Raw genomic sequence first — 12,979 nt, 5'->3', positions numbered from 1 at the left:
TCGTCTGCAGCCGGTGGTGATGCAGCTGCTGCTGCGCGGTCCTCGTTCCACCTCACCAGTCCATCCACCAGGAACGCCTGGAAGTGCTTGGCTTGGGTCTCTGGGGAAGGGGGGTTTTGGATCAGAGTTTGCATTTTCTTCAAGTTTAAATAGAGACTACATTTGGTCACAAGCTGTGAGGCACATGCCGGTACCTGGGAGAACCGGTTGAGGTGGAGGTGGAAGGACTCCAGAGAGGTGGAGCCCCTCGCGCAGCGATAAACGGGCAGGCTGACTCCTCCCTTGGTCAGCCGGCCCATCTAGGTGTACAGCTGCACACCTGGCGGGTCCTGGATGTTGGTGTAGGAGATAGCATTGCACATGTAGGTTCATTTCCTTTAGCTGCTGGATGTATTTTTGTCAGTTCCAATTTAAAAATATATCATGTTCTCTCCCAGACTGTCTGCATGCTTGTATAGAAACTTGAATTTTTTCAAAGCATGTAGTAACAACATATTTCACGGTTGTCGGACATGAGCACAAGAACCCGATGCATTTCTAACTTGACTCGAGGTCAGAGTCTTTCTGACTATATCACAGATGCAATAAAATGTCATAATTTGCATCACGTGGTGGTGATACCCATCTCTTATTTATGTAACGATGCAATCAGAAGAAAACAGAATTGCTTCAAAGCACTTGGCAGTCAGTGGATCATATGAGTCCATCCTTTCTGTCAGAATGAAGCACCTATTGGGGATTGCATTTCTGTTTGTTTTTTGCCTGTATGGTTGCCGGACCGGTGAGCTGACAGGAGAAGAGGACTTTATGCTTGTTGCTGGCCCTCTGGAAAAGCAGCTGGTGAGAAGTTTAGGCAATACGGTGACTGAAATGTTCGACTGTAGTCATCCTATACCTGCGGGTTCTAAACAGATCTTTGAGAACCTCAAGAATAGCGGGGTGACCCACTTCAAAGTGCCGCTGTCATGGGCTCAATTATTACCTACAGGCCTGCCAAGCCAACCACAGCAGGCGGTGGTTACCTGCTACCAGACCCTGCTTAAACAGCTGCTGGAGGTGGGCCTTCAGCCTCTGGTCGTACTTCATGGATCCACAGTCCCAGAGACTCTGAGATCAAAGTATGGAGGCTGGGAGAGTCAGGAGCTAGTAAAGATGTTTCGGTGGTATGCAGAGTTTTCCTTTAAAGAGTTCGGAGCACTGACAAACGCTTGGGTGACATTCAGTGACTTGGATGGTGTTTGGCATGACGGGCAGCCTGCAGGTGCTCCTGGTGCCCTGCAAAATATCCTCCAGCTCAACAAGAACATTTACCAGATCTATCACCAACAGTTTCCTGACAAAGGTAATCCAGAAGGAGGAGAGGAAAATATGTTTGATTTAGCTCCTTTTTGCGGGATCGGTTTTGAAAAAATACAAGAAATATTCCTTCCTGACCTCTTCAGAGATACTCTTAAGTGTCATATTGTATTGTTTGAGAAATAACTTAAGAATAATTACTTTACCAACTAACTGATGATCTCAACCCTTTACCCCATTACTGCACAGAATACGTGTGTAGGTCACCATACTTATCTAAATAGTCAGTCCAGGTGAGATAATGTGAGCGCATATTTCTCTGCACAGCTGTGAAATGTGTTTATATTTTGTCAGAATATCTTCAGTGAAAAAGTACCAAAGATCCTTAGTGTCTTTATATGTCCATTTTCACAGAGAGACGTCTGTCAATCGGAGTGAGAGCTAGTGATGCTGCAATTCTTCCCCTGATCAAAGGTTCATCTCCAGTAAGATGAATCTTCTGTTCCTCTTTCTTTATATAACCAATACATATATATTATAATACTGCTATTGGGCTCCAAATACCATTTGAGAATAGCAAATCAATATTAAAAGAACTGTTCAGTCATGTTCACCTTAATAGTATGTATGATTTGCAATTATTTGAAAGAAACATTTTGTCACATCTTCCTGGAAACCTTAAATATAAAAGAACTAGCATATTAGTGGTTGTGTGTATGCAGGGGACATACTGCACTAAGAGATTTCGAGTTATTTCCAAGTCATTGTATCTTCCCTGTCATGCTTCCTCCATCTAGCTAGATCAATCACTCTTTAACAATTCATGCTCAAGATACTGTCAGCAACTTGTTGCCCATGCCTGTATCTGCACTCTGATAAACATTATCAAACAAAGTCTATTTGTATTGCGCATTCCAAATACAACAGAAGTTGCTCAAAATGCTGTAAATTCAATAGATAAGCAAAGGTTACTTGATGCAATCAATGGTGATAGGCCAGGGAAATTAAATACGTTTTTAAAAAACTTTAAAAAGTAGGTGACAACTAAGGAAAAATTGTATCAATGTAGTCCGCGTGGCAATGAATATTTAACACTTCTATTTGTTAACATATGTTAGTGGGATAACATAACTGTGTCTCCAATTTTTGAACAGACTGATTTCTTGTCAGTGCACATTGAGTACAACTGTGCCTCCACATCCAACTTTGCAAAGGAGCTGAGCGCCTTACAGGTAAGAAAACATTTAAAGGTCCTTATTTTCAAATTTGCTATCCTACTACAGCCGCATAATTCTTATTTTGTAGATGTTGAATGTGGACCGGCCCATCCTGATATTCAACGTGACTGTTCACAATTGTCCTGACAGTCAATACGAGCTTCTTGGCACTTTCTTACAAGGTAAGTGTCGTTATACCTAACTTAACATGGTTCTGTCACATAGTATCGTCCAAAGTTAAATTTGGTCACGTAAAAATCATGTGTTCAGTTAGTTTGTGTGGAAAGCATAGAACTAATTAGTCATAGCTGTAGTAAATTCAACCAAAAAGTTGAACATTTCTATCATAATGTGAACCATTCTTGAGTTTTCACTGACCAAACAAATCAAGGCTAGCCTGTCGTGATTACAATAATCATTAACTTTTACAGTACAATAACAATGGGAGTGTTATTGAATGTTAGTGTTCACCAAGTTCTTCTTGGTACCGGCAGTGGTTTTACAAGAGAATCACACGCATGATCTAACACTCTTAGAAGTTAAAGCATAAGTGGTGGTCATGGGTGGTTGGATGAAGAATATAGTTTAAAGAAAAACAAAGTTAGATTTGGTGCAGAAACGCATGACCCTTTCAAGATAAAATCCTGATAACTGTAGTGACTCTTTAACTTTTTATCTACTTTGTCCAATGATTTGGCTTAACACCATAAACCTGCAAGTCTTACGGCATCCCTGCAGCCTAAGCTGTACTTTGAGTTGACATAATTAGCTGTAATATAATTTAATTGTTCTTTCATAAGATTGATCACATAACTGTCACTTTGTCTTGCATTTATCACAGCCTTAATGAACAAAAATAACCTGAATATTATGGGATGTGACATGATGGATATGTTCGATAAGCTGGACATGGAGGACGTCCCAACCAGGTAACAGTTTTTGTTGGTGAAATATACATTTTTTTATATGTATTGATGAAGCTTATTTCTTATATTTTTACACTGTTTATGTTCTTATTTTTTCCAACAGTCTTGGCATTTCAGACTCCAAAAGAATGAATACATTTACAAACAGTTATCAGCATGTGTGGCAGAAGTTTCAGTCCCAGACCACAGCAGAGCGAGACCTTTTCCTCAATGAATCATTCCCCTCAGGCTTCCAATGGGCTACCTCTAGTGAGTCGTTCAAGGTCGAGGGAGGCTGGGCAGAAGGAGGGAAAGGAGAGACCATTTGGGACCGTTTTGGTCATGACGGCCTAGCCAATGCACATGAGACAGCTGATCTAGCTTGTGACAGTTACAACAAGGTGGATTATGATGTCTACCTCCTGCGAGGTCTCCATATCAACACCTACCAGTTTTCCATCTCCTGGGCACGTATTTTCCCCTCAGGCCACCGGGGTAGCCAATCAGAGAAAGGGCCTCTCTACTATGACAAGCTGATCAACACTCTTATCGAGTCTGACATTCAACCTGTTGTCACTCTCTACCACTGGGATCTGCCCCAGACACTGCAGGACTACGGTGGATGGACCAACGCTTCCGTTGTTGAAGCCTTTAAAGACTACGCAGACTTCTGTTTCTCAAGGTTTGGAGACAGGGTCAAGACATGGAACACCTTCAGTAGCCCCTGGGTGGTAAGCCATGCTGGCTATGGCACTGGTGAGCATCCCCCTGGAGTCAAGGATTATGTGGTTGCCTCCTATCAGGTGTGAGAAAAAATACAATAATGGAAATATTCAAATATTCACTGTCTCGTCTTTTATTCTTATACATTTACCTCATTATTTATTTTGCCTTTGCAGGCCACGCATAATATGATTAAGTCTCATGCTGAGGCCTGGCATATCTACAATGACAAGTACAGGAAGGTGCAAGGAGGGAAAGTGGGCATTGCATTGAATTCTGACTGGGCAGAGCCCATGGACCCCTCCAAACCTGAAGACATAGCGGCTGCAGATCGCTACTTGCAGTTCATGCTGGGCTGGTTTGCACATCCTATATTTGTAAATGGAGATTATCCTTCAACACTCAAGACTAAGATTGAACAGAAAAGAAATGCGTGTTCTCTCTCTGAACCTGCAAGACTTCCAGTTTTCACTGCTGAGGAGCGCCAGAGAATACATGGAACAGCAGACTTCTTGGGATTAAACCACTATACCGCCCGGTTGGTCAACAACAGTGTTGGTGGCTGCACCCCCGGTCCTTCAGGGGTCGGGGACTTCCAGTCCCATGTGGATCCCTCATGGTCCTCTACAGCTTCTGACTGGATCTATTCTACACCGTGGGGACTCAGAAGGCTCCTTAACTACATTTCTACAGAATACCTAAATGTTTCCAAAGTGGCAATTCACATAACTGGCAATGGTATGCCTACTGAGTACATTGGAGACACTCTCAATGACACTGATAGAATAGAGTACATGAAGAGCTACATCAATGAAGCCCTGAAAGGTCAGTCAGGAATTTCTCTGATAGAAAACATTTACAAAGCATTCTAAATATTGTCAGCTTTAATGTGTTGTTGTTTTGTCGATTTCTTAGCAATATTGATAGATGGAGTGGATGTTCAGCGTTTCACAGTGCAGTCACTCATGGATGGATTTGAAGGACCGCAAGGTTACAGCCAAAGATTTGGTCTTCACCAGGTCAACTTTGAAGATGCAAACACACCAAGAACCCCAAGGCAATCTGCATATTTCTACTCTCAAGTTGTCAAGCTAAATGGATTTGGTACACATAAAGGGCATGCTTTTAAAGGATCAGAGATGCAATTCAACCGCCGTCCAAAAGCTTTATCGCCCTCTGAGGTTCCGTCTAAGTCCAAGGTTATCTGGGAGGAATTTTCAAACCAGTCGCCATTTCAGAGAAAAGTGTACCACTATGGCACTTTCCCTCATGGCTTCATTTGGGGAGTATCATCTTCGGCTTACCAGATTGAAGGTGGCTGGAATGCTGATGGGAAGGGACCGAGCGTCTGGGATACATTCACCCAAAAACCAGGCAGTATTCCTGCAAATGCCAATGGAGATGTGGCCTGTGACAGCTACCACAGACTCGAAGAAGACTTATACATGCTGCGAGCTCTAAGGGTGAAGTCATACAAATTTTCTTTGTCCTGGTCCAGGATCTTTCCTGATGGCCGGCTTACCTCCCTGAACCAGAACGGTGTTGACTACTACAATAGATTGATTGATGGCCTCTTAGCATATAACGTCACTCCCATGGTGACTCTCTATCACTGGGACCTTCCCCAAGCTTTGCAAGTCCTTGGTGGCTGGGAAAATGTGGAGATGATTAATATTTTCAATGACTATAGTGACTTCTGCTTTGCCACGTTTGGAGACAGAGTAAAATTTTGGATGACCTTCAACCAGCCTCACACAATTGCGTGGTCGGGATATGGACTTGGACAGATTCCACCAAATGTTAAGAATCCAGGAATTGCCCCATACAGAGTGGCACACAACCTTATAAAGGCACACGCCAAAGTTTACCACACATATGACGATAAGTATCGCAAATCTCAAAGTGGTCTAGTCTCCATAGCCCTCAATGCTGAGTGGATTGAGCCTAAAGATGTGAATGTTGCCCGTGAGGTGGAGGCCGCTGACCGTGCTCTGCAGTTTCAACTAGGTTGGTTTGCACACCCAATTTTCAAGAATGGCGACTATCCAGATGCAATGAAGTGGCAGGTTGGAAACAAAAGTGAACTCCAAGGCCTTTCAGAGACAAGACTACCTTTATTCTCTGACGAAGAAAAGACCTCCATCAAAGGAACTGCTGATATGTTCTGTGTAAATCATTACACTACAAAGATAGTTCGATATGTTACTGCTCAACTTACCCCTCAATCCTATGAATATGACCGGGACTTGAGAGAAGCAGATGAAACTGATTCACCAACGACAGCCATCACTAATCAGAGAGCTGTAGCATGGGGCTTGAGAAGACTCCTCAATTGGATCAAAGAGGAGTATGGAGATCCAGAGATTTACATTACTGAGAATGGAGTAGCCACAGAATCAAAGACAACTTGGGATGACTACGCAAGAGTATTTTATTTCAAAACCTACATTGATGAAGCTCTGAAAGGTACAATTATGTACATAGATTAGTTAAGATAAATTACATGATTATCCTGACTGTTTAGATTTGTAGTCTTAATCAATTATTTGTATGTATATTTTATTTAACAGCACATGACCTTGACGGTGTAAAGATCAAAGGATACATAGCAACATCGCTCATGGATTCTTTTGAGTGGCTTAATGGGTACAAAGTTGGATTTGGGCTGCACCATGTGGACTTCACCAACCCAAACCGGCCACGGACACCAAAGTACTCATCCCATTTCTACTACCAAGTTATAAAGGACAATGGTTTTCCCACAACAGATGATGAGAAGCTGATTTATGGATATTTCCAGAAAGATTTCATTTGGAGTACTGCTACGGCATCATACCAGGTATATTTGTGATAAAGCCCCTTTGCACATGTGTATACTTCTTTGTCCTAATTCAATCTGTTTTTGGCATGCTTTATTTTAAGGTTGAAGGAGGATGGAGAGCGGATGGAAAAGGTCTCAGCATCTGGGACAAGTTTGCTCACACTCCTCTTCGAGTGTCCAATGATGACAATGGCGACATAGCCTGCAACAGTTACAATAAAGTAGAAGAGGATGTTGCTATATTGAAACAACTTCGGGTGACCCATTATCGGTTATCAATATCCTGGCCGAGGGTGCTTCCTGATGGCACCACAGAGCACATCAATGAGGCTGGACTGAACTACTACAACAGACTGGTCGATGCGCTGCTTGCTGCAAACATCCAACCTGTTGTATGTGTACATTTGGCCTCTTATACAATTGCAATGGAAAGTTGGTTGTATTTTTTAAATGTTGCTTTTCTTTTATTGTCAGGTTACTCTCTACCACTGGGACCTCCCACAAGCTTTGCAAGACATTGGGGGCTGGGAAAATGAGACTATTATTGATAAATACAGGGATTACGCTGACCTTATCTTTAGCCGTCTTGGCCTCAAAGTAAAATTTTGGGTCACCATTAATGAGCCATACAATATAGCCAATGTGGGGCATGGCTACGGGGCAGCTGCACCAGGTATGCTTTTACTTGCTATTCACCTCATATCAATACACCTATGCCCACTTAAATGGTGTGAAACATAGGTTGAAAAGTAAAAATGTATCAAAACAGTATTAAATGGTCATGGTCATGTGGTATACCTAAAAAAAAGAAAAAATGGGTCTCTTGATCCTTGTCTATGTGTCCAGGAATAAGTTTTCGACCAGGCACTCTGCCCTACATTGTGGGTCACACACTCATCAAAGCACACGCGGAGGCCTGGCATCTCTACAATGACAAGTATCGGGCCAAACAGAAGGGAATTATCTCCATCACCATCAACTCTGACTGGACAGAGCCCAGAAATCCCTATAAACAAGAGGACATTGACGCCGCAAGACGTGTGCTGCAGGTACTTCAAAGAATAAGAGGGGAAAACGTATTCTTGTTGCTACTGTTCTTTGCATGCTCGTAGGCTTCATTTTTGACAATAGACATGTAAGGCCTGTTGTGTGTCTCCTTGTGCAGTTCTATATTGGCTGGTTTGCCCATCCCGTATTTAACGGAGACTACAGCAACATGATGAAGACCATCATTCGAGAGAGAAGCCTAGCTGCTGGTCTGCTAAAATCTCGGTATTACAAAATACAACAGTGAAACAAGAAAGATTATTCATGGGAAAAAGTTTTAAATCCAATAGGTACATTCATTAATTTACTTTAAACTCTCCAGGCTGCCCGAGTTCACTCCTGAGGAGATTAAGAGGATTAAGGGCACCCATGATTTTTTTGGGTTCAACCATTACACCACTGTTCTGGCGTTCCCTGTGAACTATGGAAAGCTTCAGCACTATGATGCCGATAGGTAAGCAAGTAAAAACATAACAGGAACCAAGTGAGAGAGGCAAGTCACACACACATCATACACAGGGAATTTGTTATTTGTTAAAAATGTTATTTTTGTCAAATAAAACCCTTTCACCTGTTTAATCTTCTTAGAGGTGCAGGAACAATTGCTGATCGTACCTGGCTGGATTCTGGCTCATCTTGGCTGAAGGTCTCACCGTTTGGATTTCGAAGGATATTGAACTTTATTAAGGAGGAGTATGGAAACCCACCCATTATCGTCACAGAAAACGGCATGTCAGAGCGAGGGCCAATCGACCTAAATGATATTCATAGGAGCTACTACTATGAAAAGTACATCAACCAGCTGCTGAAAGGTATCCAACCACATTCCCATTTTATATCTTCAAAGAAAGAATTGACAACATCTTATATATCTGAGAAATTATTTAGGTGTAATTGATCAAATCATGGGCGGCACGGTGGCGTGGTGGTTAGCACTGTTGCCTCACAGCAAGAAGGTCCTGGGTTTGATTCCGCCCAGCTGCCTTTCTGTGTGGAGTCTGCATGTTCTCCCTGTGTCTGCGTGGGTTCTCTCCGGCTTCCTCCCACAGTCCAAAGACATGCTCTGGGGATCAGGTTAATTGGGGACTTTAAATTGCCCGTAGATGTGTGAATGTGAGTGTGAATGGTTGTATGTCTCTGTGTTAGCCCTGCGATTGGCGGGCGACCAATCCAGGATGTACCCTGTCTATCGCCCGAAGTTGGCTGGGATGGACTCCAGCCCCCCTGCGACCCTGTGTGCAGGATAAGCGGTTTGACAATGGATGGATGGATGGATGATCAAATCATTCTTGCTGTTTCACAGAATAATGGTAATATTGAAAACAAGACACTGAATATCTGTATCTGCCTTCCTAAATTTGTTCATTTTCTCCTCCTAGCTTATCTGCTCGATAACGTGGATATCCGGGGTTACACAGCTTGGTCCCTGATGGACAACCTAGAGTGGGCTACTGGCTTCTCAGAAAGATTTGGCCTGTTCTATGTCAATTTCTCTGACCCTAAATTGCCTCGTGTGGCCAAGAATTCTGTGACCCTCTACTCCACCATCATCAACTGCAACGGATTCCCAGACCCCGCCTTGGGACCCCATGAGTGTTCCAGCACAGTGCCTGAAGGTAATTCAATTCAACCATTCATTTTAAAGCTCGTTGACAAAAAAGTAATTTTAGCAAAAACCTTTGAATCAGGAATCAAAACATTTATTGCCAAAATATGTTAGACATACAAGGAATGTCCAATGTTATTCAATGACCTACCAGACAAAAAAACATAATGCAAGAAAAATAGCAGTTCAATTCACAAATTTACCATTTAGATCTAGATCCCCGCCACAGGATAAAAAGTGTGGCGGGGATATAAAATAAAAGATAAATAAAGTGCACTGGCGAAAAGATAATCGTACTCTACACAACTGTGTTGTGAGTGTATGTGAAAGTGACATGTGCATGTGGAGAGTGAAGGGAGTGACGGGAGGAGAAAGGGATGTCAGAGTCAGTCAGGGGGAGTCCTGGCTCTGTTGATGAGCCTGACTCCCGACAGGAAGACACTGTTTCTGTGGCGAGAGCTCTTGGTCCCGATGGAGCTCAGCCTCCTGCCAGATGGAAGGCGCACAAACAGATGTGAAAAACAAAGACATTTGCTTTTGGTAGATCTCAGATTTTCTGTTTCCACATTTAAGAAAAGCAAACACTTTTTAGATGTGCAGTCAATGTTCAAATATATTAACCCGTGTTTTTCCCACAGCAACGAGTGCGCCTATCACGCCTGTCCCCTCAGTGAACAACTCGGTGATTTTCCTGGGTATGAAGCTCTCCACCCATGATGCTGAGATCGGACTTACAACCACGTTTGCTCTTCTAATTGTTGCAGTGTTTGGAGCTATTTGTATAGCTTTCTTTTTGTTTAAGGCAAAGAAGCATTCCAAAGAAAAACCTGATGTTGGATCTATACAATTAGCCCAACATGAATAACCAGCCTGCATTTTATTATTCCATCCATCCATCCATCCATTGTCAAGCCGCTTATCCTGCACACAGGGTCGCGGGGGGGCTGGAGTCCATCCCAGCCAACTTCGGGCGATAGACAGGGTACACCCTGGATTGGTCGCCAGCCAATCGCAGGGCTACACAGAGACATACAACCATTCACACTCACATTCACACATCTACGGGCAATTTAAAGTCCCCAATTAACCTGATCCCCAGAGCATGTCTTTGGACTGTGGGAGGAAGCCGGAGAACCCGGAGAGAACCCACGCAGACACGGGGAGAACATGCAGACTCCACACAGAAAGGCCACTGGGCGGAATCGAACCCAGGACCTTCTTGCTGTGAGGCGACAGTGCTAACCACCACGCCACCGTGCCGCCCAATTATTATTATTATGCATTTTATTATTGTATATTATAAATTATTTTAGACATTGCAGGCTGTATAAATCTTTAATTTTTCCTTTCATTCAGTCCATACATCTTAAATTGTTATTGCTCATGTTTTAGATTACGTTGCTCATGATTCATGTTATTTACTGCTAAAACTGATCCTATGTAGATGTATTGTGAAAATAGTTTTTTGCACATAATTGTGACGAGGAGAAGTCGGCCATCTGTTGTTTCTCGATAAAGCGCAAATAATTTGATCAAGAAGCTGCTTCAAACTACATTTAGATTTGTCTCATAGACTCTTAATGATGTGACCTCAGAGACGGTTACAAACACACTGCAGAGATCAGCTAATGCCACTAGATGTCAGTGAGACGTTAATTCATTATGCTGAGAGTTTGGTTTCAGAGGAGATTTGGCTCTTTTCAAATCAGAAAAATCCTGAAATGTCCAGCTAATTTAAAATGTCAACATTACAAAAAAATGAATGAATGCTACAGTTCATCCTTAATGCTACGAAGATGGTTATTGATTATCTGGAAAACTGGCTTTGTCAATTGTTATATTTTAGGGCTAAATGTGATTTGAATGTAATTTTTGAAATAAAATATTTACCTAATGTTTGTGTTGTCTAAAAGTGCAGCTCCTGGCAACACGAGGGTCACGGTGAGTACCCCGAAGGGTGGATTTTATTTAGGGGCTCTCCTTCTTCCTCTCTGTGCGCGGTGGTGTGTGGGTCCGTGAAGTCCATGGGGAGACGTGGGCTCGCGGTCACGCACCGCTGTCTGGGGGAAATAACAGCGATAATGTTAGCCGAGGCTTGGACATCTCCCCCCTCTGTGTGTGGCGGTGAGGCTTATCAAGGCAGCCTCTGATCAGGCGCAGGTGTGGCCGCTCAGCCCGTGATGAGCGGGTGCAGGTGTGTCTGCTCCGTTTCCCGGGCGACGCTGACGACAGCTCAGGACATTTTGTCACAATATATATATATACTCTATTAACCTGTTAATTTATATATTTTATTAATTTATTATTTATAATTTGCTTCCCGTTATTATTTTTTTCTGGATTGAAGCAGCTGGTACGTGCCATGTCTCCAGGGAGGTGTTGAAGATGTTTGTGAACCCCGGAGACACGGGCTGTGGGGGATGGAGTCAGGACATTGTCTATCAAATCTGCAGTAGAACTCTATTCAGCTCGTCTGCCAGGCGAAGGTCATTCATGGAGTGGTGGGTTTTGGCTTGTAGTTAGTGAGGTGTTTAAGGCCTCTCCAAACCGAAGCGGAGTCACTTGCTGAGAACTGTTGTTGGAGTTTCTCAGAGTACAGTCGTTTAGCATCTCTCACCGCCTTGCTGAACCTGTATTTTGACTCTGTGTACAAGACTTTGTCCCCGCTCCTAAATGCCTGGTCCTTCTGCAGGCATAGTTTTCTGAGTTCCGCTGTGACCCAGGGTTTGTCGTTGTTGTAACTCACCGAGGTGCATCATGGAACACAGCTGTCCTCACAGAAGCCGATGTAAGAAGCCACAGCCTCTGAGAACTCATCCAGACTGTTGGTACCAGTCCTGAAAACATCCCAGCAATTCACCTCCAGAACAATAGGTGGAGTAACGTGTTTTGCAAAGACGACCTAGAGAATGACGTCTTGAGGGCTCCCTGAGGCTTGCGTAGGCTTTGTTGCTAGTCTAGAAAAATTGCTCGACACACGCAAGGAGGGGTAAAAAAGCATGCAAGAGGCACGCAAGGGGCTCTTGGTCTGAAAATAATTAATATTGGTGTCATGTTATTGAACATTTTAACACTAATTACTTTGATACAGTAATACAATTCTAAATCCAAAATTCCCTTCATAAAAAGACCATGACTCAATGTTTCGAACCAAAATTAAACATATCTTTAGGAACCATTCTTCAGCTTTCAGGTTTCAGATATCTGTTCAGGGAATCTTGCACATATTGACTATAAGAATCTCTAGTGTAAATTACTCAATAATAAGCCTTTGATTAATGCTTCATTATGTTGAGTCATCATGGAGTGCTACCAAAAACCTAATTCATACTTAAAAATTGTAAAGTTACAGAGACTCAGTTGG

The 12,979-nt window shown here is 42.9% G+C and overlaps 1 protein-coding gene across 1 annotated transcript; it reads left to right on the top strand.

Moving 5' to 3' along the window:
- Positions 1–645: 645 nt before the first annotated feature.
- LOC120834490 (lactase/phlorizin hydrolase-like) lies at positions 646–10,494 on the top strand. The gene is made up of 17 exons (XM_078090067.1): positions 646–1,342; positions 1,711–1,781; positions 2,451–2,528; positions 2,602–2,695; positions 3,355–3,442; positions 3,543–4,221; positions 4,318–4,966; positions 5,057–6,607; positions 6,712–6,980; positions 7,064–7,354; positions 7,437–7,635; positions 7,809–8,011; positions 8,128–8,234; positions 8,332–8,463; positions 8,598–8,821; positions 9,389–9,625; positions 10,254–10,494. Exons 1-17 carry the CDS (start codon positions 721–723, stop codon positions 10,478–10,480), a joined length of 5,721 nt encoding a protein of 1,906 aa, XP_077946193.1. The 5' UTR covers positions 646–720; the 3' UTR covers positions 10,481–10,494.
- Positions 10,495–12,979: the final 2,485 nt, after the last annotated feature.

Source organism: Gasterosteus aculeatus, chromosome 16, assembly GCF_964276395.1.
Source record: "Gasterosteus aculeatus chromosome 16, fGasAcu3.hap1.1, whole genome shotgun sequence".
NCBI lineage: Eukaryota > Metazoa > Chordata > Actinopteri > Perciformes > Gasterosteidae > Gasterosteus > Gasterosteus aculeatus.
Note: the sequence above shows the minus strand (reverse complement) of the source record. Positions and strands in the feature narration are given on the sequence as shown.

Excerpts from the sequence above, each read along its gene's own strand:
- LOC120834490 (XM_078090067.1), top strand. The coding sequence starts at position 721 with ATGAAGCACCTATTGGGGATTGCATTTCTGTTTGTTTTTTGCCTGTAT. Across the intron at positions 4,967-5,056 it reads CATCAATGAAGCCCTGAAAG|CAATATTGATAGATGGAGTG; the intron begins GTCAGTCAGGAA and ends TCGATTTCTTAG. Across the intron at positions 6,981-7,063 it reads CTGCTACGGCATCATACCAG|GTTGAAGGAGGATGGAGAGC; the intron begins GTATATTTGTGA and ends CTTTATTTTAAG.